The sequence below is a fragment of the Saccoglossus kowalevskii genome, chromosome 20 (assembly GCF_978046115.1).
Source record: "Saccoglossus kowalevskii chromosome 20, keSacKowa6.1, whole genome shotgun sequence".
In the NCBI taxonomy this organism is placed as follows: domain Eukaryota; kingdom Metazoa; phylum Hemichordata; class Enteropneusta; family Harrimaniidae; genus Saccoglossus; species Saccoglossus kowalevskii.
The window spans coordinates 22,778,788-22,805,380 of NC_140660.1; the positions used below are offsets into that span (position 1 = coordinate 22,778,788).

The following is a 26,593-nucleotide window of genomic DNA, read 5'->3' on the forward strand; positions in this document are numbered from 1 at the left end:
TGGTAAATATAATGGCATTAGAACACCGTCATTATGTTTCAAGACCTTCGCGCCCACGGGAGATTGCTTCAATTTACCCCTTGTCTACTGTGAAAATATATATATATATTTATATTTAGCTAACGTGATATCTTAGCTAATAAGGTAATGCATAATTTCGCGGCTAATTCAACAGGCTGTTAATTTAAACTACAATCACACTGAGATTTTTAGCAGAATTAGGATTCTGTTAATTCACGCATTCAGTTAAATTCGCTAAAATTGAATATAGCTATTTCAACAGGTTCTACAATATTCGACTATGCTTCTGAACGTCTTTACAATTGGTGAAATACTTGTATTTATTTATTTAGTCTGGCGAGATAACTTAAAACACTGGGTTTGAATAAAATTGAGATTTCCACATCGCGAAAACTGCATTTTCTAAAATTGTTCAACGTTTCAGAAATTTTGAAAATGTTCTAAAAATGCAGTTTTCTAATGCAATACGGAACACGGGCAGTTCGATTGATCACGAACAGACAAATGTCTCTTTACGCATTATCACTAAAGTTGTGGATAGGCTCCAAATTAAACCCGGCGGGTACACTCAAATACACAAATAAGAGATGTATGTCACCGTGGCACGTGATTTGAGCTCGTAGAAAGCCTGTTTTTAAAACAGATTAAATACCTTTAAAATTCTCATCCGAATTCAGATTGCGATATAATTAAATTTCATGTTTGGGGACGTAACGACATGTTTCAAGAATTTCAACTGAAAAGCACAGGCATTCTCACTGTTCTAACGATAACAACAACGCAGGATGATAAGCCGACATATTAAGTCACGTGACAACCTGAAGTGGGTCGTTCATCCCCACATAACTGATGATGCTTTTCTGCGCGAGGATACCCTGGAGCCTTATTACGTATTCAATGCATGTCACCTGTATTGGCTTTATGAATGGAGACATACCACGTGACCCTACTGCGCCACATCATTAAAAAAAGAAGGTTGATGACCGTAATTTTGGCGGGAATTCTCTTGCTACCGTCACCGTAAAACGGCCATAAATCACGGTATTGAATGGAATGAGCGGTTACGTATTACTTGCAAAACTAATAATAATTGTCTGAAATTGTGTCGCGGGGCACAGTTCAGCGAATGAAAATAGACTATGCCGGGGACGATAGGTCTGGCAGACTATAAAAAGTGATAATAAAATCCGAACCGTCAAAAACCGTAAATTGTTACGTGCACAGGGACGGATCATTGTTAACGCTATCGGTATGTGCTTGTTTCAGTTCAATATTTATTCAACAAGCACCCGATATTTTGTTTTATTTTGATTCATATCTTCTGCGTCTTAGACATTTCGCAACCATTTTGTCCGACTCGAATGCCTGGAACGAGGCTGGCACTTTTGGAAAGGGGGGGGGGTGATTTCTCGCTGTTTCCGATAATGGGTAAGTGGTATCATAGACGACAATTTGTATGTCGGTAGTATCGTGCTCACTTAACGACGATCGTCATTACAGTGGGGTCACCTCGGGTCATTCAGTGATTCATCATGTAGATGCCGGTCGTCCCCCCAGTTGGGTTTCCATTATTCTTACTCGAGACTACGTTTTCACCATTTTAAAGATAAAAGGAGTGGTATTTACTGGAACGTGATTGTTTACAATTTTACTGGTTTCTGATTGAACTGCGTGAAACCACCCACTGTATGGACGCTGACGCTGGCGTGGATATGGCTGTTCTTTGTTCGCCACATAGGGTTACAGTGCCTCACTATCTTCAGATACGTTTAATATTAATTTGTATTGTCGCGTCTATTGTTGATCAATGCCATCTATCTTACGCGTTCAATGCGTCGCTGGGTCGTTCTTTATTTGGGCTGTCTACTTCCTTACAACAGTATTTCTATCACCATTTACGTACTGCGAAAACAATACTAGTCATAACATTGTTGTTTTGTTTATTTTTTAAAAAAATCAACGGAATTGCAAAACAAGAGAAAAGCAAAGTAAGTTAAATCAACAATTAAACATTTACAAACACCCAACTTGAAATAAATATTTTATTTTTATTTTGTTCATAAATACAAACCACAGTCACACAGTTGTACCACCTCGCTCTCTTTCTCTCTTTCTAAAAAAAATAGTGTTGAGAAAAGCAAAATACGTTAAATCAACAATTATACATTTACAAACACCCAAACATATATTTTATTTTTTATTTTTATTCATAAAAACAAACTCCTATTCATGATTCACAGTTGTACCACCACCTCTCCCCTCGCCCCCCTCTCTCTCTCTCTCTCTTTCTGAAAAAATCATGGTGTAAAAACTGTGGTATACGACACTTAAACTTATCAACCTTGATTTCAAACTGAACAGTAAATGCTAATGTGTGGAATAGCGGACGGTATTCACGGCGTAAACTCACACACATCGGGCTATTAGGAACAATAAAGAGTCGTTAAGAATTTTCCAGTCTTTATGGGGGCGTCTGTTATCTTCTAAAGTACAGTTTCGGTCTCTTTCAACTGGCGGAATTGTTCCCATATTTTCAGAACCATTAGTACTGGAGATCATGCACAAGCCCACCTTCAGTGTTCCTCTAGACGCGTTATACGTAAGGACGTCTCACTTGCATATGCGCTGTGTGGCCGTGACTGTATCAGAAACGCCCGAACTTGACGCTAATGCGAGGGTTTCACGTGCCGATGTTACGGATCATTAGTAAACGACTCAGGTAGTATGCCTGTGTCTGGAAACCAGACTTTCCCATTTGTAGTTTGGTCTGAAAAATTATGATGACATAGTTTTAGCAACTATTAACGAGTCGGCACGTGGCTCCCATCGAGAACTGAGGCGCAGTACGATTGCTAGTCATGTTCCGTCTCTGATTTCGGCTCGAAAACGGAAATGTTCTGAAACTTTGCTGAATTGTTATTTGTGATAGGGTGTTTTAAATTCCGTAGAAAAAAAAACATGGTTACTCCAACTGGTTTTTTAATCATGAACCTTAATTCTGCCATTTAACGCTACAGAGTAATCGCAAAGTCGTTGTTTCCATGGAAACCAGTTTGGTTTTTGCACTCGGCGAAATATTAATAATACACAGGAAAAACCCGGAGAAGTTCTATGTATATTTGTTTAAATCTTGCGACTTGATTCACATTAGATTATGGTGTAATGCAACCCTAATATTGTTTTGTCTCACACAAAATATTATAGGTTTCATGATGAAAAAAAATGAACATCGTAATCGCGCATGCGCTGAGATTTACTACTACGTATTTGTAATTCAAAATGCATGCATAATTGCGAAGTTTATTCCATTGTGTCTCACGAAAGCATCTTTTTTTGGTTCAGAGTCAACCACGATACAGTGGCAAGTAGTATGGAAGAAAAATATTGGAAACAAACTTCAAACAGTCAGTTCTATTGCCTTCCACACGTCGTCGTGGTACACGCTACTGAACGGTACTAAACGCCGTGGCATATGTTTTGAAATTTGCTGCCGGGCACAGCGTTAAAAGGGGAGGTGTTGAACCATTTGGTATATTTGTTTTTCAATTCAAGGCCCAGATTACGTTAAAACTGGGGATAATTCGTTCCGAGTGGTCTATTGTGTTCGTCGAGCGAGGCTTCAGAAGAGACATGTAGTCGCCATGTCGTGAATGTCGTGGCAAGACAAAATGGTTTATACAAGAACAAAAAATAACGTTTTGAAGTTAGCGGGTACTGACTGCGCCAGAAAAAAATAAACAGCGTCGTAAAAATCATCCGAATTTAACCTAATTCGATTAATTAAAGCGTCATAGTTTTGTGTGAACAGAAAAACCAACAAGCAAAGCATATTGCACGCGTTGTTTAAGTCGCGTGGGTCCCACACGGCGCGTCACATTCGCAATGACTGTGGGGCTTGCTGATATTTTTTTAATAATAAATAGGTCAAAATAAACGAATATTAAAAACAAAAAATAATTAAAATGTGCAAATGGTTACACCACAATGTTCAAAGGATTAATCTGATTGGATAGGGGTGGGGAGAAAAAAGATACTGTAGTGGTGGTGAGATCCGACAGCGGCTGAGTAACCGATCTGTACTGATCGTGGACCGTCTTGTACGTTCGAATGAAATATGACAGCGTTTATTTAATTGACAAATGACCAATATATTCAGAATATTTCTAGTTAGATTATTTAGGAAATATGTTATTCAACTATCGTCTTGATGTGTATTGTGAGAAAAGGAGATACAATATCCCATTCCCTCCCCCGTGAAACAAACGCAGAGAAAATGTATTCTTAGTTGGCAATTCGTCGCGCTGCCCCCTCATAATTGTTTTTATTTGAGGCATACTGGGGTTTTAATCTTTTTGCTCACCCCAATTGAATTAAATATATAATCCCCGGGAAAATATCAATGTTACGAGAGCACTCGGAGGGAGTATGCTTGGTTATTGAAACAGCCACTTGCGTCCTGCATTGATGGCAATCTTATGAAGTTATCGCGAAGAGATTTGATCGTTATTGATAGGAAGGGGGTTTGCGATGCTATTGTCGATCGATGATGGCAATCTAAAAAAAAAGGTATCATTTAAAGAGTCCGCCATTGTTTAGGGAAAGGGGACTAAAATAAGTTACCCCAGTCTCAGTTTTCGTGCTCGAATTTCGTGTAAACTAACAATGTGTTCTTTACACGCGTTGAATAGGTCAAATGACGAACAAGACGCGATGCGACGGCTGAAGCGCTGCAAATAAATGTCAGGCAATACTGAATATATTTGAAATATATCTCATTGGAAACTAATAATTAGAAACATACATCAATGTATTTGTTTCTTATTGTGCAATGACTGATGGGAACTCAGCATCGTTTACTAGGGACTGATTTCATACATTTCAGACAAAGGTGGCTATATCTGTAAGATATCGCTGAAAGATTATATCATCATTTAGGAAAAGGACTGCAATGCGTACATTGTGCGTCGATCTTTTAAATAAATCTCTAAAAGATGTAATTGTTCTTTAGAAACGAGGGCGGCAATCATAGTAACTGGGGGGGGGGGGTAATACAGAAATCAAATGAAGTCGCTTTGCACATCATCAATGCCTATAGTACAGTTTTAAGGAAACACAATCGTATATAAAAAAGTAAAAACAAAATAATGAAAAATGTAGGCCAGCAACACATGGACTATGTTCGATATCAGTAAAATATTATTTTGATAAACGCTCGTTATCAAATGCATATTTAAGCAAATACGAATCCCTCCTAATGAAAGATATATTTCGTAATCTATTAAACAATGCAACTACAATAAAGTGGCAATCATTTTTTATTTATAATTCCTTCCTTTGCTTGGTGGTTTAAGAACATTTTGTGAGCAAATTCTGCAATTCAGCAAAACCGCGCAGCCCATCCCCGTCGGATCAGATAAGCAATCCTCGTCGTAAATGAAATGCCAAAAAAAAAGATAAGGACCCCGACAATGAAATAGATGGGGTGGGTCGAAAAAATGGCAGCTGCTCTACCAAGTATAAGGCAGTCTTCTTAAAACGTGGTACGGAAACACAGCTAGCATTATATTAAAAATAGGAATATCAAACAGGAGATGCGAAAAAGTTCAACTCACCCCCTTCCATTTCAATTGTCACTCTTAAATCTGTTTCAAGGGGAAAACGTTCCACGCCCGTTTCGGCGAGGATTCTTTTCTGCTTTTTTTTTTTTTACTTTTCCTCATAATAACGATAATAACTAAGAGACACACACGAGTAGCAATCGTGAAATCAGTGTATTAATTTGTATGTTTTATAGTAATGCGATGTTTATTTTGTTGGTAAGTAATCACTGCGCCTTGGAGGTGTGCTAGTCCGCCATTCCGAAATCCACTATTTCACGGAAATTTCACGAAAAAATCACGGAAAAATTCACGAAAAGAATGTTTTGTATTTAATTGTGCCATTGTAAATTTGAAATTGAAACACCTTGCAAGAAAGTGGGTTGGAAAATGATGAAAAGGACATTTTCCCAATGCGAGCTCATTCATGGATACACGTCGGCGGTGAGAAAACCGACTGCTGACACCATAATATCACTATTCCCTTGTCTATATATAGGGGCAGTATATGACGCAATTGTCTGGTTGTTGTCTGACTGTTCCAAAACATACCCAATACCCTTACACATAGAATTGCGTCCAGAATAATTACATTTTAATGAAATTGGTTGTCTTTCAAGAAAGACGATGTATATTCCCAATGAGAAGCCCAAGTTTCATGTTTCGTCCAAGCCGAGGTATAAGCACATTTCTGAGGCTATACGGTTCGCGTATACCTATCTGAACCGTATACACGTGTACGTACATAGAGTAATACGAGCCTAGTACCATGTTTTCCGCGGGACTGAATTTTTTAAAATTTTCAGATGATTATTCATTTCATTTGCATGTTAATTTAGAGACTCCAGTCGCCGGTGTACATCTCTTCCGCATCTGAGCAAATGAATATGCTAGTTACGTTCAGACAGTTGAAGCAAAGCTTATTTTACAAGACATGATTTGATACGTCGAAAAAAAAAAAACTGTGAATAAACAAACTGTTATTTGATTGGTCTGACTCAGTGTTAGTGGTGGCTAGCCAATCAAGCACGATATAATCTGCGACCAATCAGAACTCCTCTTATAGAACGCTTTCACGTAAGGCGCTCTCTAATTGGTTTACAAATCTCGTGCTCGAGGCAGTTAGAATCAATGTACTACAGTGATAGGAGCCTTCCCGTCATCTAATTCAATCAGCCCCGAGGCGCTGCTGACTAGACCCTGTGATCCTAGCTCATTTAAATGATATTTTTGCCACACTATTTATATCCCATTTGTTGTTCCGATACCTTCGGACCCCATCAGTATCAATGGTTTATCCCAAGTGTAAGGACGTACGAGCCATTACGTGCCGGGCTTGCAACAGTCGCCCAACTACTTTTCGCACCAAAAAAATCATCCACGCAAATGGCGATTTTTGGACGAAAAATCCGTCATATCTCAAAATTTCGTTCGATACAATTGATGAAAAAATTCATATGTAGCTGTAAACATTATACTGTACATTATTTTATTTGTCACAACATTTTCATATACAACCTGTTGCGAAATTGTAAATTTTTACATTTTTTAGTGAAGTTTCCATCCATGCGTAGTATCAGTAATGTGTCTCAATAATACATAAAATGAAGGTTATATATGATTCGCGTATATAGTCTCTGGAATTCGGCAAAAAAACGTTGTTCTTATCTACCCAGTTGTATCGTCTTATTATCAAAATGGCGGCGAACCCGTCCTGTGGAGTACCTGTGAAAACATAAAAAAATACATGAATATTAATTAAATGCAAATTAGTAACATTGTTTCTGTATTAGGAGAGCATAACAACTATTAACAAAAAATTTTGTCAATTCCACTATCCTGAAAAAAATATAACTTATATATTTATATGAAGTGTTTAGTGAGAACAGAAATGACGTCACTTTCAATTCCTGGAATCAAAGTTGATTGGTGGCGGAGATGTGTGAGTGTGTGTGTGGGGGGGGGGGTTGTTACCGGGAATGTCACTACATTCTTTATGTGTAGCAGTCAGAGTCGTTGCAGACGGATTGATGTATTGTGCACGGAGAAGAAGAGAGCGAGGAGATAATGTCCGTGGATGATTCTCGTCCATCGACTGTTGAATCTGACGGATTTAAACCCTGTCAAATTCCTTACTATTTCTATTAATCGTATTCCACGTGACACGGCTCATTAAGCACGCCGATGATTTTTTCCGCGCGCGTAATTATCATCAATATGGCAAGTAGATACAATATCATTTTAATTAGTTCCCTTGTTGCTATAGCGACAATGTGAATACGAGGAAAGGGGAGATTTGGCTACATGAGCGATCGTGTAATCAGTGAACCTGTGACGGAAATAGAAAAACTTATTAAAAGAAAAATAAGATAATATGCCATTATATCACCACCACTGTGGCTCCACGATGGTTGGTTAGCCAAGCGGAGGGGACCGTTTTTTCATTCACTATTCTTGTTAAAAAGTAACGTTTTATAATCTAACACCGAATGAAATCTATGAATGCGTTGTCGAAGCGTATTTTTTAGAATGACTGACGCATGCGCATATGCGATTCCCGACACACAAACAATTCCTCGGCATGCATCGTTACGCAGACAGAACTGCCTCTCGACCAAGAAGTTAAAACGACAAATACAGAAGGAAAGTTATTGCGGTGTAGTGACTGGCAATCATAAAATAGTGATTATAAAACGATAAATTATATAATTACATTTTAGACCACCCTTGCTCCGAAATAAACCGAGAGATCAACGATAATCGCCGATTATATTACATTCGTGTATCATCTTGATGGTTTGATTCAACTTTTCAATACCTGATACCAAACATCACAACTGAACCAAACATGACCACGAAACCAAACATCACAACTGAATCAAACACGACCACTAAACCAAACATTTTCACCGAACTTAAAGTGGGGGGGGGGAGTCGTCACCTGCGCATGCGTCAGATGGCCATAGCGTGTCACTGTTTACAAAAAAGCGTCTACCCACGAGCCTTTGCGTTTTAGCATGTGTTGTTATCGTCGCATGGGACTCAATTCCCGCGCATGTGCAGGTGACGACCCTCCCGCTTTAATTTGTGTGACTAATACGTCTACTGAACTAAACTTGGCAACCGAATTCAACATGGCCGCGGACCATGACCACTGAGCCAATCATGGCCACTGAAACATTGGAACAGAACATGTCCGTTGACAAATATGGCCACTGAACTAAACACCGAAGTTGACAGAGCATTACTCAGACGTGATACAAACACAATTCAAAAACCAAATTAAAGCGAAATTAAAAATAAAAACAAAATCGGATTCACTGGATAATTTGTTGAGATACAAGAAACCAAAATAAAAAGAAAGTTTGTTAAAATTATCATACTTACGCTGGTTTTTATGGTGACATTATTTATTTATATCTCAAAATTATTGATATGGGATGAAAAAGTCGTATATTACTATTATTATTGATAAGAAATCAAACATTTCAAAGAATTGAATTGAGTTTCCATGGTGATAATAGTTTACCATTTTATACAATGAGAGGTTATTTTTTATAACAGGCGCAGTAGTGCAAAATTTATACTCTTGCTCAAACTGCCTTAAGAACATGTTATTCGCGACAAGGGTTGTGGCAACAACCGGACCAGGATCATGGCAGAACTTAAAGGGCAGGAGTCATCGCGCCACGCATGCGCGAGATATCTGGGTCTCATATCAACAAAGATGGCGACTTTGGCTGTTGCGCAGATCAACGAGTACAAACTGAGACGTTCCAAGCTTTACGTAGGTATTTTTTAGGTTATTGGAAGGTATCGAAGAAATCACCGGCGGTAATTAGTGCAAGTTACGCCCAGGTTAAACCTCATACTTGTGATTTTCATTAGAAGAGCGCATTGGATTATGAGAAAACCAATGTTTATCACAAATGTTGCACAGCCCTTCAAAGACGACACAAGATAAGAGAATAATGATATATATATATATACTTGGCTGGGATGTCATTGTGTAAACTGGAAACTAAAACAATAGCGAGTCAGATTGTATAATACAACTAAAATTAGCCTATCGACGGTGAGAAAATAATTGTAAATTGTACTTAGATTTTTCCCAGTAGTAAATATACCATTTAAAAAAAAATATTGTTGTAATTGTTTCTGTTAAAATTTTTCATTTTTTTTTTCAAAATAGGTCATTACCTTCTTTAATATAGTATCTAAATTAAATCCAAAAAAAAATCAGTAGAGTGGTTCTGGGAAAATATTTAAAATTCATTGTATTTTGTGTTTTTTTACATATACCGATCTTTTGCAAAAACGGAAACATTCAATGAGGAATTCAGTGATACTGACGACAATGAGAGGCTATGGCCGGCGTAAATGATTGTTCGATTCAGGGGGGAATATATCACGAACAAACAAACAGGTTGTAAAAAAAGGTCAAAAGGTCAAACGTATTTACTTATCTGAACTTATGACCGATGCTCCAGTGTAGCTATAAATAGTGTGACTGCCGCGTTATGTAGCAATAACATTGGGACCAGAAAAAAAATAAGCATGAGTTTGGTAAAAGCGCACGTCAGATAACATACGTGTTTCACCTTTTTGAACGTTTTGTCAGATTTGTCTAAAAAAAATTCCATGAACAAAAATTTATACCCTCATTTCAATGACAATTTGAATTATATTTGTGCACGTTTTGTCAGATTTGTCTAAAAAAAAAGTGAAAAAAATATTTCCATGAACAAAAATTGAAAGCCTCATTTCAATGATAATTATAATTATATTTGTGCACGTTTTGTCAGATTTGTCTAAGAAATGTGAAAACAAATTTCCATGAACAGAAATTGAAAGCCTGATTTCAACAACAATTTTAATTATATTATTTATTTAAAAAAAAATATGTTTTTTAGTTCTAGAATTTAGCCTCGTCGCTTTATATTTGATTTCGGAAATTGAACACGTAATAACGCTGACACTAACTCTGTCGAATTTTTCGTCAACAAAAAAAAAATTTAATATTGTATTTAAAAATAATATTTCTTAAAATAGTTAACAATCAAACGCCAGCAATTTTGGAAAAAATGCTATTAGCCTCGAGGTCCATATATCATTCTTTTGGACATTAATTGTTGTGAATGCTTCAAGACTGTTCATATTTCTCTCGTGTAATGAATTACACATTGACCAATGTGTGCGTAATGTACTCGGTTCTATGTATATTGTTTTTTTCTATGTTCATGGTACTTTGTTGAAATCCCTATACATCTATTGAAAATAGATTAATAGATGTGTATGTCAGTGTTTTGTTTTTTTAATTTTATCGATTTAATTAGTTTTTTTTTGTTTCTAAATTTGCTTGGGGTAATTTTTATCAGTCCTTATCGGATTCGCATTCTTTTCTTATTTTCACCATCCATAAGAGTACTGTATTAGGGCCGGGTGTGTGTTGTTCTGTTTCAATGTTTCAGTGGCCATGATTGGCTCAGTGGTCATGGTCCGTGGCCATGTTGAATTCGGTTGCCAAGTTTAGTTCAGTAGACGTATTAGTCACACAAATTAAAGCGGGAGGGTCGTCACCTGCGCACGCGCGGGAATTGAGTCCCAAGCGACGATAACAACACATGCTAAAACGCAAAGGCTCATGGTTAGACGCTTGTAGTTTGTAAACAATGACACCGTGACGCTATGGCCATCTGAAGCATGCGCAGGTGACGACTCCCCCGCTTTAACTTATTCGGAATGTAAACACTTTATAAAACAAGCTTTATGATTGGCTAGCACTACCAACGCTGTAGAACATTTTGAATATTCATTTACTGTAAAATACTTTATTTTAGTTGGAATTAATTTTCGATGAAAACAAATTTTGAGTGTTTTGTGTGGATTTTATTTTCACTGATTTTTGAAGAGTTGAATTTAAAATACATATTAGTTAGATTTTATTTTCATTGAATCATTCCTTCAGCGAAAATAGCGAAAATTAATTCCAAGCGAAAATATTTAAATCGTAAACTATAAGTAAAAATATAAAACATAACAAAAATCAACAATCAAAAAAAAGTAAGTTAAAGAAAAACCTATCAAACAAAAGTATAGCTTGTCAAAGTGCCATCATGCTTTACTGTGATTTGATAAAAGAATAATGACGTGAACAAAGTAGGGGGTCACTAAACTTATGCTATGTGAAAATGGGGGTTACCAACTTACAGAAATGATCAACAATGTTTTAAAATTTAAAAATACTTTGATCATTGTTTTTCTTTCATGTGTCATATACAAAAATATTTATATATTACGTAACTGCGTGTATTTTGTATTTTCTTGTAATTTTTTTCTTCTTCTCGATTATGGGTTTTAGAAATAGGTTAAAGGGCCGCAGTCGTCGCGCCGCGTCCTGTTCGATATGGGACTCATAGCGACGTATACAACGCGTGTAAAATACATTGTTTATTTACATGAAATTTATTTTCATTGACTATCGCGCTTTAACCATGAAGTATTACATTTTTTTGACATAAAAGTCTCTTCAAAATATAATTTGGTTCCACACAACATATTGTTAGATGCTCTGGACTGACAACACAATGTACTGTTTTGTAATATTTTAAATATGGTCAAGTCATCTTTATCATTTTATCCTGATTTATTGCCAGCCACATTAAGGAGGTCAAAGAATACAGCATAATGCAACACAATAAGTATGAACAAGTATTTGCGAACCCTGGAGTCTTTTGAATGATGAAATGTTCTTACAGCTTGCACCAAAAATGTTTTCCATGGAAACAAAGACCTCTAATATCGCCATGCTGTAAATCTTTGAATAATTTGAGAAATGCTCGATAACGTTTTGGTTATAATTTTAAACAAAGCCAATAATTTTTAGGAGTTTATTTGATGGTCCATTTCAAAATCTACTTGTTGACCACAACCACCCCTTTTGTAAAATGGTATAACGCAAACCATGATATATGAAGTCTAGACATCGGTATGGTGGATAATATTTACTGCTCTGTTTTGTTGTTTTTGTTCCTTTTTTATTATTATTGATTTAATTTTTTTAATGTACAATATGTCACCAAACACGCAACATAACTATTCACATTGGCCCTAAAAATAGTATAATTTTCATTTTGTAATTACTAGTAGTCTAATTTTTTTCATGGTTTTTAAAAAAAATATAGCAAATTTATGCAAATTTGTTTTGTGAGAAAGAACAAAAGTTGACGCTGACGTTGGAATCGTTGTAAACAAATTTCGTCGAGTTTTTGTGAAGTTTTATCGATGTTATGGTAGCAGAGTGTATCAGATTTTAGCCCCCATTCCTCCCAGAATCATTATAAAACAGTCCCCATTTAAAAACACATTAAACGTGTTCTTGTTCTTGTTTGCCAAAATCGACCACGCTTGTGTGCGGTTTTTATTTGTTATGTTATTTCAAAACTATTATGAAACATACGCTTTTTTTATTTTTTTTTACTAAAATTTTGATAAAAACAAACTTTTCCAGGTTTTGTAGGTAATTTAAACTAGTATATTTGGGACACATTTGTGACTGCATCAGTGCCGTTTTTTTCAAAGATTACACTCCCCTTTCTTCATCTTGCCATGGGATATAAATTACTTTCACTCTGTTTACTTCAAACAATGAAATATTAGTTATTCAGTTTCTGGTAAAAAAAATGTTGGTTATGTCAAATATTACAGCGATGTTTTTAAGTGTTATGTGGGTTGTCCGAGTACGTCATGGGATATTCCATTTTGTTCATTCATCCTCACAGCTAGTAGCAAAATGTGGGTGTACACGAGCCGACTATGGGTATACACGAGCCAAATGTGGGTATACACGAGCCAAATATGGGTATACACGAGCAGAATATGGGTATAAATGAGCCGACTATTGGTATATACGAGCGCTATGTGTATACACGAGCCGAATATGGGTATACGCGAGCCAAATATGGGTATACACGAGTCAATTATGGGTATACATGGACCAAGTATTGGTATACACGAGCCGAATATGGGTATGCATGAGCCAAATATGGGTCTACACGAACCAAATATGGGCATACGCAAGCCAAATATGGGTATACACGAGGCAAACATGGGTATACACGAGCTAAATATGGGTATACATGAACCAAATATGGGTATACGCGAGCCAAATATGGGTATACACGAGCCAATTATGGGTATACATGAACCAAATATTGGTATACACGAGCCGAATATGGGTATGCACGAGCCAAATATGGGTCTACACGAATCACATTGGGTATACATGAACCAAATATGGGTATACGCGAGCCAAATATGGGTATACACGAGCCAAATATGGGTATACATGAACCAAATATTGGTATACACGAGCCGAATATGGGTATGCACGAGCCAAATATGGGTCTACACGAATCACATTGGGTATACATGAACCAAATATGGGTATACGCGAGCCAAATATGGTTATACATGAACCAAATGTTGGTATACACGAGCCGAATATGGGTATGCACGAGCCAAATATGGGTCTACACGAATCACATATTGGTATACGTGAGCCAAATATGGGTATACACGAGCCAAATATGGGTATACAAGAGCCAAATATGGGTATACACGAGCAAATATGGGTATGCGCTGATAGTGAAATACAAACATTGTCTGAAATATAGGTTTTTTATCTCCGCCATCAGTTTCGTTTATTTTTCAGTTCATTAAATTCTCTATTAATCTGATGACTATATTCCAAACATCGAATTATTTGTAATAAATATCCAAATTTTATGTACGCATTCTGACGTCATGCATTTTATGGAAGAATGGACACGTGACGTGGGACCACTGATTGTAGCGATGATATCGATGATACACGGACATAACGATTATTCTCCCATCGTGAATTCATATCGATGTCCATTCTTTTGTTTAATTCCATTTTCATTAATTCAAACGTATTACGAGTATCGTGTGTTTATGTTGTATAGCTAGGATTGCGCATGCGCACACCGGCTATGACTACTAGTATGTTTTGATGTTTGGAATTGAACACGACGTTTTCTCGTAATATTATCGAAGTAGGTCAGCGCCAAGGATCAGGGCTTGTCGATAAGTGGTTTGGTCATTAAAATTAACAATTCATGGTTAATATGCACAAATGGAGTGCCTTCCAGACTGAAACGTAATAATATATCGAGGGAAGTCGGTCGAGGTTACTATGTCCATTTGGCACCCACGGCGCTGTCGAAACCGGCGAGATTCTATTTTATTCTCGACCGCGGGACATTCAGGTGTACAACCAAACAATACAATGAAATCACGTTCATTTCTGACCACAGCATTCCCGAACAATACAAATAAGCATATGGTCCCATATTTTGAATAAACAATTCTACCTCAGAGTAAAGTTAGTTATCTGTCTATTCGTGTTTCGCCCACGTGTTTTGCCACGTCTTCCTCGGTGCGTGAAAGCCACACAGACTGTCGCCGAATCCGTCAGTCCGCCGCCGAGAATAAAATACTGTCACCTAAATTCCAGACAATAGTTGCGGCCGCATTCGACAGAGCGCATTTGCGACAATTAACCGTATTGCACGTTCAGGGCTACGTGACCGTAGTTTGATTCTAAGTCTCCGCGTCAAACAAGCCCCGTCGAACACAGGTACCTGTGTAGCGTCATCCGATGTCCCACCAATGCCGTGAATCTCCGTGGATCTGACTCCTCGTTGAGTGTACGCCACAATCACCCGGGGTTGGGGTATATTTGTTGTTATATTCAAACAAGGTAGCTTGAAATCGAATTTAGACCGATCATGGGTCTCATGCAACAAATCACTGGTATCGGAAACTGGCGAGATATACTAGTGAACTGTGTGTAGTAAGCAGTGTTTTCATTTTCATTTTTAACAATTTTGAAATAGAATTTATCGCGAGACTTTCTCACTATAATTGTCAGAAAAAAGGTCTCGATGAATAGGAATGTTAGAGTACTGTACAAACTTTAAAAATAGGACTATTTTACAGTTAAAGTCAACTATTATACGCATTTTTAAATTAACAAATTGAAAAAAAAAATCAAATAGTAGTAGTATTTTCACAAAATTTACATAGCTACAGGCAATATTAGAAAGTTGACTAAGTTTGTTTATTCGTCATTTCACAATCGGTCAGCTTGCGATTAGATTGCACTTCCAACTCCTAGGTTCTGGTTTCATATTTGATACAACAGTATACTGGCTCCTGCAAAAATGTGTTGAACAAAACGGGGGAGATAATACCACGACTTTACAGTAATGAAGTAAGTTTTGTAAAAAAAACAGTGGGCTTCATGTACTACGGAGCTATTCGGCAATTACTCATTATGAGGGTCAGCCGGCTGAACGTGTAGATCCCGGACACCAATTTACAGTGGGGCGCCCCGCACCGTGACCGTGGAAGCGTATAGAGGCGAAGACATTTCGGGATCAATACCACACAATTTTGTAATCTTTGCATCTACATGTTAGGTATTAGTATATTTTTTCTTAATTTGACAAATCCTCACCTATATAACGTGGACAAAAAGTACGGAATTTGACTTCGATAATATTAGTGTTACGGTAGAAACATACTCAGAGCTCGCGTTACGTAACCGTTTGTCAGAATCGAAACAAGAACAACCAACAATAAAATGATAATAACAATAATAATAATAATAATATAAACAACAACAGCATTCGGCAAGTTTTGTCTACATTTGCTAATTCTATAAAACCCTCTCTATAGCGCTATATTTTTACGTTACATCATAATAATTTTGGTGTGTCGTTGCCAGCGTGACTTGCGAGCTCTGTAGTGTTTTTTTTCCCCATATTACAAAGACTGACGAGCTGTGGCTATCGAAACTCAACAACATCAACAACAACAACAACAACAACAACAACAACAACAACAACAACAATACTTAACGGTCTTCTTGAAGCTAATCTTCTACTACAGCAATTTATTAGAATATCTCCAAATTTCGATATTCTGTAAAACCACGGATGTTTATTTACACGGCAAAAAATGACTATGTGTGATACCGGGCATTTCAACACTATACTCCAAGAGTCATAGAACTGCATAGCGGTGCCGTGAAATAACCGGTGTTGCGGCGTCAAATCAACAACTGGCCATTTGACGCTCACACATATTCGCTCGATAATATTGGTATTTTATTTTAAGCTTAATAATGTTATCCAAATCCGCGTAATGCCTTGATATTCGTTTTTTCCCAGCCGCGTGGCGTCGCCATGTGGATCTGTAACCTGTAGCGTGCTAACGCCACCACCACCACCACATAATCGTCGTATTTCTCGTAACACCGAAGAAGACGCGCTTCAAAAGTACAAAATAACACAAAATTAAAAAAACAAAACAAGATCGTAATTTTAGATATACATCCATCGTCATAGTAATATTACTTGTAGTTTTATATGTTGTGCAACTGCTTGTCATCCGATGACAAGTGTAGTTTTTTGTCTCAGTTTTACATAATACTGTTGAAATTTGGATTATTAAAACAACGTAACACCAATAATGTACTTCATCACTGATTGCGTGAAATATCTAAGTAAATTACGATGTAAAATTATTTATATGTGATTTGTTTTTTGTCGGTATTATTGAAGAATACTATTTTGAAGGATAAGTAAACGATTTATGGAAATGCACGACATTTCGTCTCTTTTCAACATTCGTCACGGTGATATATCTTAAATTTTCTTAAACAAACCCCAAACCTAAACTACCCGAATACAAAAAGCAGAAAATAGTTTACGAGGATGTGTTCGTTGGTGGCACGGCTATTCTGGGTGTGTTTGTATTAAAGCATACATATGTCCTGTGTGTACATACCGTGGTGGGATTGACGGGCTTGGCGGAAACTAATCACAGCTCGTTTTTGAGCTCCTTCCGACTAAAAAAAAATGATATAAAAAATCCCTGTTACAATTTTAACGGAAGTTCGGTTTTAAAAATTTATTTAAAATTTAATTTCAAAAATAAATTAGGTTTTTGTTTGAATAACAATTTTGAACAACTCACGCCGAAGCCACTAAATATGTGCGCGACTTAGAAAGTCTCTTAGAAATCAACAACTGTACTCGATTTCGTTTATAACAGTGAATAAACAATTCGAGTCTAGTCTTTACGCCACCGTGTGTGTGTGCAGTATCGAAGTGTTCTAAAAATTAACAACTAAAATAGATCTAATTCAAAATAATTGTGTGACCATACAGTTAGTATTGGCATTCACGTAGTGGTGGGTATACAGCCTGATTTAAGCAAAGGTTGTACATTACAGACACATAAACCCCGCACGATCCAAGTAAGGTACGCGAACATGCCCACGTGGCTCGGTATTTCACACATTTTTTTAAAAACATACACACGAATTTTCTTATTCTTTTAAACTCATTCGCTGTCTTCAAGTTCCAAGAGAAGCTAAGTGAGCCGAATGTTGAGGGCGACTGCTCGATAAAAAAACGAGTTTAGGTACACTTGTAATTCCTTCGCAATGGTGACCTGACTTACAACACGACGGGCTGTGAAGTTGTTTTGAGAACTATGACGATATAGTACTCTTGTCAGTGTCGGGCTCCCAACATTTGTATAAAGTCATAATTTTGCCTGTCAGTAGTTGTGTATGCAAGTAACCGCAGTAATTTCTAAATTTTCTCTAGTCTTAAACTTATACACAGAAATGGACATGGTTTGGAAGCTGAGTATTAATTAGAATTCGATTCGAAACATTTTCTCATCTGATATTCCTAGTATATGAAATCTAAAAAAAAAATTATCCCAGGATTTAGGATTGATCTGATGCGGACGTGATTTACATATGTTATGCAGATTTCAGATAATCAAATAAAGATATTGCATTTGATTAATATACTGATTGATACAGTGCTGCTAATCAAAATGCCACACTGCCGGGTAAAAAAAAAACTATCTCCTGTACTTTAACACTAGTTTGCCTGGTGACCATTCACCGGCAGATTACAGTCTAATTCATCTGTACAGAAATATACATGTTTCCTCAAATTCAAACTGCCCATCTACCGTTTAAAAAAGTTTGTATGTGTTTGGATTGCGCTTTCAAATTAAAATTGCAGTATCTATTTACTAGCATTTAAATAAATAAATGTTATTGTGTTTTTTTAGACCCAGTGCACAGAAAGACGAATACATATATATCGATATTATCAACCAAACGATGAAAACATTAACATTATCTCAAACAAGTTACAATTTTATTTCGGGCTGAATTAATTAAAGGGAGATTTTGTGACGGAATGTATGCAATCCCGTAAAAATAATTATGGGTTCTGAAATTTATCACTGAGCAAACAACTAAAAATTCCATTTACAAATTATTTAAATAATTGTGTATAATGTTTCCCTTGCATTGTAACCCACGTAGAGATGTAGGAATTATAATATATGACAATAATAATATTGACAACTATGCGCTTTTATTTCATTCGAGACTGAATTACATGAACGTACACATATAAGTATCAGCCCCGACAAAAAATAAACTAATAAAACTATCCCAGTATGGATTTGTTGTTGGTTTCAAGGCAATTGTCATTTGTGTCCCCCACTGAAGTGGCCTAGGCTGTTTAATTACAACTCTGACTTTTTCCGTCAAACATTACGTATATTTTATTGTAATTACAATTAGTAGATTGTATTTAGTTGACTTACGTAACACATTGTGATCAACTGAAGTGACGTAATCAGAATACACAGGGTGTCAGCACCCACCAAACAATTGACATGTTTCTGTTGGCTGTGCGCCTCTGCTGTACGCGTCACTGTTTTTTATTTGTTTATACTTTTTTTTTAATATAGAAAAAATTAACAAAACCAGATTTTGTTCAATCCATGAATTTGAAAAAAACAACTTTAAAAAAATTCTGTTTTTTTTTTTTTAAAAAAGCTCATTTGTACACTGGCTTATGCGCCTTTGGAGCGACCTTACGGTTTGTGAGTGACTATTTGTCTGGTTGACGCAGAAACAACAACAGCGACGACAACGATTTTAACAAATTGAAGAAATAAATGGTGCTGTGCTGCCACACTCCACATTAGACACAACTAAATATACAATTGAAGCAAAAATTATACAAAAAATATACATACATATTATTAGTCTAATGGATCTAAACATAATAGGGGATATGTGAAAACATAATACATATACATAAATATGTTATTAATTGCGAACCACGTCTGTTTTTGGATCAGTCTACGTCAAATGAAAACTTACTTGGACATACGAAATTTATAGCATTTGGGTCATGTGACCTCATTTTGGAGCTTCTTTTAAGAAAAAAAATATGATATGGACACCATACGAGGAGATTCGAATTCAATGCGAACATAGAGACTGTGCTTTTAGTTAACAGAGAGTTTATTATTATAAGTATTGTTCCTTTCATACTTTAAGTAAAATATCTTAGTGAGGAGTATTTTTCTTATTGGCGGATTATATGTTAAACACATCGTATGTGTCTGCGGAATTTAATGTTCGCATTCTATATGCTCATCCAGATCACTACGCCGAGTTTCGTTCCCAACGTTCCCACCTTCAGCATGGATACGAGTGTTAGTGTGCGGTGACTCGATGCTGGAAACCGAAAATAAATATCTACATTTCTGTACCAGTTTAATTTGCATATTATCGCTGGCGATAATCTCACTTTTGAAGTGTATATTATTAATTATATTCCATTTTCTGGATGTTGAAAAAAAAAAGTTGAAAAGAACCCTCGTGGTTTCTGTGTAACGACTCGCCGCTAATTGTAGTGTTGTTTGTTGTAAAACATTTCGTTCTGAAAAAAACAAACACGTTACGATTTTAAAGTATCAGCGTGGCAGACTATCAGGGCGAAATGAATGAGTCTGTTTACCGAGAGAAGCCGTCAGACCACGTCAATCGTTCGCGACATTGAAAAAAAAACACAATCCCGCAGTAGTGAAAGAAATAAAAAAACGTAACGGCCCTTGAACGAAATTTCCATTCAGATATCGCTTAATACAACTTTCCACAGTTGAAAACATAGATATATGTACAGACCCACAGTCTTGTTTCCGAAAACAACGAATTTTGATTTTTTAGTTGCATTGTGACGGTTTAATCACAGTCTGTACGTTTAAATGAAAACTGCCTCGCTGGGGTTCAGTGAACTTCGCATCTAAGTGTCGTTTTCGCCAGTTCTCTGGCAAAATGCGAACGGTCTGATAAAAGGCCTTGTTCGAATAAAAAAAAATGGCAACTGGCGACGAGGTGACCCAATAACACATCGCACAAGGTCGCTGCATTACAAAACAAAACAACAAGACTCAAAAAAAATAATAATAGCAAGACATTTTCTCACTGCGCAGGAGATATTAAACGTGACATTGGTTTTAAAACGCTAATTTGTTCTTTTAATGCACTGTTTGGTACCCTAGCAGAGGATGATCCAAAGAAAAAATTGTCGGTTGGTGACGAAATCTAAACAGCCTGCAGACAAAACCCACAACACGGCGGTAACACATAAACACTGTGTAAACAGACTACTATAGCGATACTGGGGACTATGTTGTCTTATTTATGCCTCTTGTATCGGACCTCACACCAAGAAGCGAGTACTCTAACCTCAAAAAAAAAAATACTACTGACAGTAATTTCTCGACTGCTAGCACAAATTGTCGTCTGCGTTCAGTTCCCGCCAAACGACCCAATGCGAACAAATTTCACGAGGACAACAAGCCGTGTTTTGACATCGAGCTCCACACCTGTTACACACGAGCAATTACGTTCATATTTACGTAATTTCGAGAACAATTGTATAATGATTTAAACAACAAAAAATACTCTCAGCAAGGTGTTTGCGCTGGCTAATCAAGTGAAACGTAGTAGATTCCTACCGGTTTGATCGTCTGTCCACTGACGACGCTAGGGGGGTGACGGCCTATATCCGGGGAAATGCGAACATCGCTTGCAACCAGGACGGGGTACATATGACGCAAGGACGGCATAGCTGCCTAGATACTACTAATATAAGAAAAGTGTCTAAAGTACGGGAAAACATAATAATCTCGTAAAACTTCTGAAGTTGCCGATTTACGTAGTTGTTATTTGTTCACTCTAGCTGCCAGGGTCTCATCGCCTTCAACCCCGTCTTATTTAAGGGGGTGAACATATAAAGAGATTAGTTTGTGTCTAAAAGTCGGCCATTAAAATATATAACTGTATACAAGAACCGTTGAATTCCTTAAACATACCAGGGTTGTTGAATTGGGCCATAAAAACAGGGAATTTTTAGGTCGCGATGGAATGTTTTTAAACAGACGATTGTCTTTTTCGAAGAGCAAAATTGGAAAATTTCTTACGGCGTGTATATGCATTCTGACGGGTAATTGCAATGCTAGAGGGGGGCTAGAGGGAAAAGGGGCCCTGGAAGTGGGTGATTTGTTCGACTAAATGTTTAGTTTTTCAGCAGCTGTAAAGAAAGATATAAAACCCCCCATTATTATCATATTTAACGTCCCGGGTTCCACGCTATAAAATTTTATAACCCTTTCTTCGATTGGTCGTTGGGGACTTCAAAGGATCTAAGCACCGCAGTGATTGGTCGATGTTGACTTCACAGGCAAGCCGCTATCACATGATAAAAGTTCAAGCGGTTTTACGACCGCTCCGAAATCGTAAAAACTTTTCAGTGGAGAATCATAAAAGCGGCCGAAGCGACCCTAAATCACCTAGCAAATGACTTCTTACTTCGTTAATTCTTTGATTTCTAAATACCAACCGGGAGATGCTTGGTTTCCGAGTGGTTTCGAGCCAGTTCCACCATGCAAAGTTAAAAATAGCTCCGCCTGTTTAAAGAATTCCCCGTGCTCGTTCACAACGTATGGGGCTGTACAACTCTACCAACCGACCACGACCGCGAGCAGCTACCAACAGCATGGGTATGTACAGGCATGTAACTACTCGCACATGGGCTATGGTGACGTCACAAACTACCCTACTATCTGTACCACCGTGTCGGGGAACACCTGGGACGGTAGGGGCTACGATGTACGCCCAGAACATTATCATGCTACGGCAGCCAGCATAGCAACGGGGCATCATTTTAGGAAAGTGTGTCTACCGCCCTCAATGGATTCTCCAATCAGTTCGCCACAGAGTGTGAAAATGCCGGTGTACAGTTGGATGAAAGTCCCAGGTAAGTATGTGGAATCCCGAATTAAAAAGAAAACCCCTGTAAAAAAATAATATCAAAAACTTAATTTTTCAACGTACTCAGGTGAACCAACCGCATTTGTATTTTGCATCCAAATATATTCATATAATTTTAAAGATACTATCTCATGCAAAATTAATGAAATGGACAATTACGTGGCAGACGTTACGTCACCTGAAAATCAAAACTGCAGATATTAAGTCAAATAAGTTTGAAAGGCACCCTGTACTTTTTTTTATTTAAAAAAAATTATGCTGATTTTAGGAAATTAACACAAATTTGTCTTGCGCGTGCATGGTGCAATGTATGGATACAACAGGAAATATTTAATTAGAAAATCACTAAATGGAAAGATACCTTTGTGAAAAAAATAAGTCACATAATAAATTAGGTTGTGACATTATTTTTAGGAGCGAATGACACGTTATAATTTACAATCAATTTACGGTGTCGAGTATTTTTTTATTGAAAGCAGGTCAGATGATATGAACAGTCGCCGTCGACAAATTTTAAAATTCAAATATCATAAAACGAACTGTATAAAACATATTATAAAATTTAAAATTAATTTTATTTAACTCAACTTGTCCGCACACATGGTCAGATTTTCGTGGTAATGCGAGAAAGGAGTGAGTACTGTATCAAAAACACAGTTATTATTGACGAGCTGTCTACACTTTGTAACGCTGATGCAATAAAAACAGAATTCAGATTTTATTACCTTGATGAATATGGGACGGTTTTAGAAAAAAAAAGGACATAAATTTGGTGTTCCCCGACCGAATAAAAATGAAAAACATTCGGATGATGTGGTCATTCCGACGGCACGGACGTGACGTGTGATCAACGCGGGTATGCTAGAACACGTGTAAGTATTCTTTTGCAGTTTGCAACAAACTGTCATTTTTTATCATTGTGCAAATTTCAATAGCTCAAAATCGTGTTTTATGGTGCAGCTTTATCTTTTAAAACCATTTCATCGTTTTTCATTTTAAACTTTTTAATTGAAATAACTTTGTTTTTAAATTTTAAATTATCTATATAGAACACAACACTGAATACATACCGACTCACTCGATATTATACAGAGACGGAGGAAACGGTTATATTTTTCTCTCCCCTAATCGCATTTTTTTTAGTTTTCAAATATTTTTAACAAATACATTATTTATGTGCCTAAATTTTAATGGTTTTAAATTGTAAATATTTGGGTTAATTATTTGTTGTGTGTAGAGCATAAAGATGTTGAATGTCAGTCATTTGCATTTGATTAAAAATAACGTAACAGATTGTATTTGAAAAAGTCGCAGGTACGCACGTCCGTGTGCCAAATGTATATCTACGCGTGAATATACAATATACGAAGTGGTTTCCTCATCATTTCTTGTATCGCGTTGCTCTGCGTCCAAACTTTTCATCCTACGGATACATATGTCGCCGTCATCAATTTAATGTTTATATGCGTTCGTTTAATTTAATGCAGTAGTTGATTTTTTTTTTAATTCTACAACAAAGTTGGTTGCAAACGAGTTCCCACGTGCATCTTATTAAATGGAGTGCCAAGACCGCGTGTATTCGTGTTTATTTCGAGTTAGTTCCCAACGTGACTGTTCTCGGCATCGACCCTGGATCACTGACACGCTGGATCAATGGTACACAGCGATTTTTACGGTCGCTGATCTGAAATCTCACCACATCTGTGTTTGCGAACGTCTTCTGAAGAAAAAAAAAACAATGCGGCTGGCACGACATTATAAACTTCCAGAACTGCAACTCCTACTAGAATATACCGTTTTAGTGTATTGCGAGGTCTTTGGCCCTCCATCGCACACAGATTAAAAATAACAACAACTGCTGAAGAGTCGTCGTATACGTAATATAATAACATTATAATACCATATAAGCTTCCTGTCAGAAAACTTTCTTAAACAAAAATGCCGACATTAACAAAATAATAACATTGTCGCATTTAACTGTAAAATAATATATTTTTAAAAGATGCAATGTTTTATCATAACTCATCTTCAATGTTAGATCCTCCATCCTATCGTTATATGTTAGATGTTCCGCCTTTTTTGCGAATTTACGTTGAATGTAGCTACATGTTGGCTCTGTACACCGACATAGTCCGCCTCCCACATATTCGCTAACAAATATAACAAAAAAAGACTTAAAGACAACCAGTTTAAAACATGTCCTTTCTGATATAAACTATGTTTAGCATTCAGTTGTGATTGGGTTCTATCGGGGTAAATGCTAAAGATGTCCAAAATTGGAGGATTCGCGTTGTTGCCAATTTTCTGGCCATCCTGCTTCCATGTCAATTTCAATATTATTGCGGCAAGTAATGATATTGTACTCAGCCTGAAATGTGAGTAGTGTTGTAAAATGCAAACAAAAAATGTGCTCATTGCGGTGTTCTTTTTTCTCCCCAGGTACCCAGATTGTCGGCACAGACCGACGCCGCGGGAGACAGACATATACGCGCTACCAGACTCTGGAACTCGAGAAAGAATTCCACTACAACCAGTACCTGACGCGTAAACGGCGCATCGAGATCGCACAAATGGTAAACTTGACGGAGCGGCAGATTAAAATATGGTTCCAAAATCGACGGATGAAAATGAAAAAGGAAGGAAAAAAAGGTGCGAATGAGAAGTCATCTGACGACGATGAAACTTACAGAAAAATGGACGGGGACGATAAAAGTGATAGCGATGCTAGTGATGTTTAGTTTTCTTTCAAAGTATTTTTTTACACTTTCCTCTATAGAGCTTACTTTGCTTCACCCCTTTGCAGGGCGGCTCCAGGGTTGTAATTTACCCGGTTTGGTTGGCTGTAAAAACAAAACAAAAACTTAAATATTATTTAAATCGAGCTTATGAACTTAGTAATCTCTTGGATCCGCCCCTGATGGATCTTTCGCAACAACACTTTCGGATTCTTTTTTTTTTTTAATTTAAAATTTATTAAAGTACCAAACAAGTGGGACCGGAATGAAACGATTTCAGAATACGGCAGCCGCCAGGGTATATAATATTAAAAAACAAGTTAGAACAAAGTAAATACAAAGATATAATTAGTCTTCGCGTGTTTTAGCCTATTCAAATATAATTAAAAAGGGTAATTGCCTGAAAGGTATATTTTCTTGAATAATTGCGAACTCAAATTTTTAGATATACTGTAACTAGGTATTTTGTTTATTCATTCGCTCAAATTGTAACCAAAGTTTCCCATTTTATCGGATATAAACAAAATGTAAATATATCATTTTTTTTTTATTTCTAAAACTTAATATGTATATTTCCAGATTTTTTTTATTGTTTTACATAAGTAAATACATTCAGAGTTCATGGCAGTTTATAATACTAGAGGCGGCAATCTGTTGTTTTTCACTGCCAACATAGAAATGAACATACTACTGTTTAGTAGCTCAGGCTAAGATATTATATTCTTATATTTACTTATTAATAACGGTATGTTTATTCAATACTTTTTTTAGCATAATATTATAACTATAAACACATTTTTATATTCACTTATTAATAACCGGCATGTTTATTCAATATATTTTTAGCATAACAGTATGAAGACAAATATACGGCGTATACGTTTAAAACTGCCTCATTGAACAAAAGCAATATTTAAGAATTATGCTCAGAAACGTAACTATTGGAACACCAATATTAAAACGTAGAGCATAAATATAAATTA

At 36.6% G+C, this 26,593-nt stretch overlaps 1 protein-coding gene and 1 long non-coding RNA gene across 2 annotated transcripts; one reads left to right on the plus strand and one right to left on the minus strand.

The window, feature by feature from the left end:
* Positions 1-7,090: 7,090 nt before the first annotated feature.
* LOC144350130 (uncharacterized) lies at positions 7,091-21,667 on the minus strand. The gene is made up of 2 exons (XR_013420177.1): positions 21,561-21,667; positions 7,091-7,343 (listed from the first exon to the last, which is right to left on the minus strand). It is a non-coding gene; the product is annotated as an uncharacterized LOC144350130 (long non-coding RNA).
* A 704-nt stretch (positions 21,668-22,371) lies between these two features.
* On the plus strand, positions 22,372-25,613 carry LOC100371193 (homeobox protein Hox-A7). Its single transcript, XM_002730729.2, has 2 exons — positions 22,372-22,861; positions 25,315-25,613. Exons 1-2 carry the CDS (start codon positions 22,402-22,404, stop codon positions 25,611-25,613), a joined length of 759 nt encoding a protein of 252 aa, XP_002730775.1. The 5' UTR covers positions 22,372-22,401.
* The last annotated feature ends 980 nt before the right edge of the window (positions 25,614-26,593 follow it).

Coding starts and splice junctions, on each gene's coding strand:
- LOC100371193 (XM_002730729.2), top strand. CDS start 22,402: ATGACTTCTTACTTCGTTAATTCTTTGATTTCTAAATACCAACCGGGA. Junction 22,862..25,314: donor CAGTTGGATGAAAGTCCCAG/GTAAGTATGTGG, acceptor TTTTCTCCCCAG/GTACCCAGATTGTCGGCACA.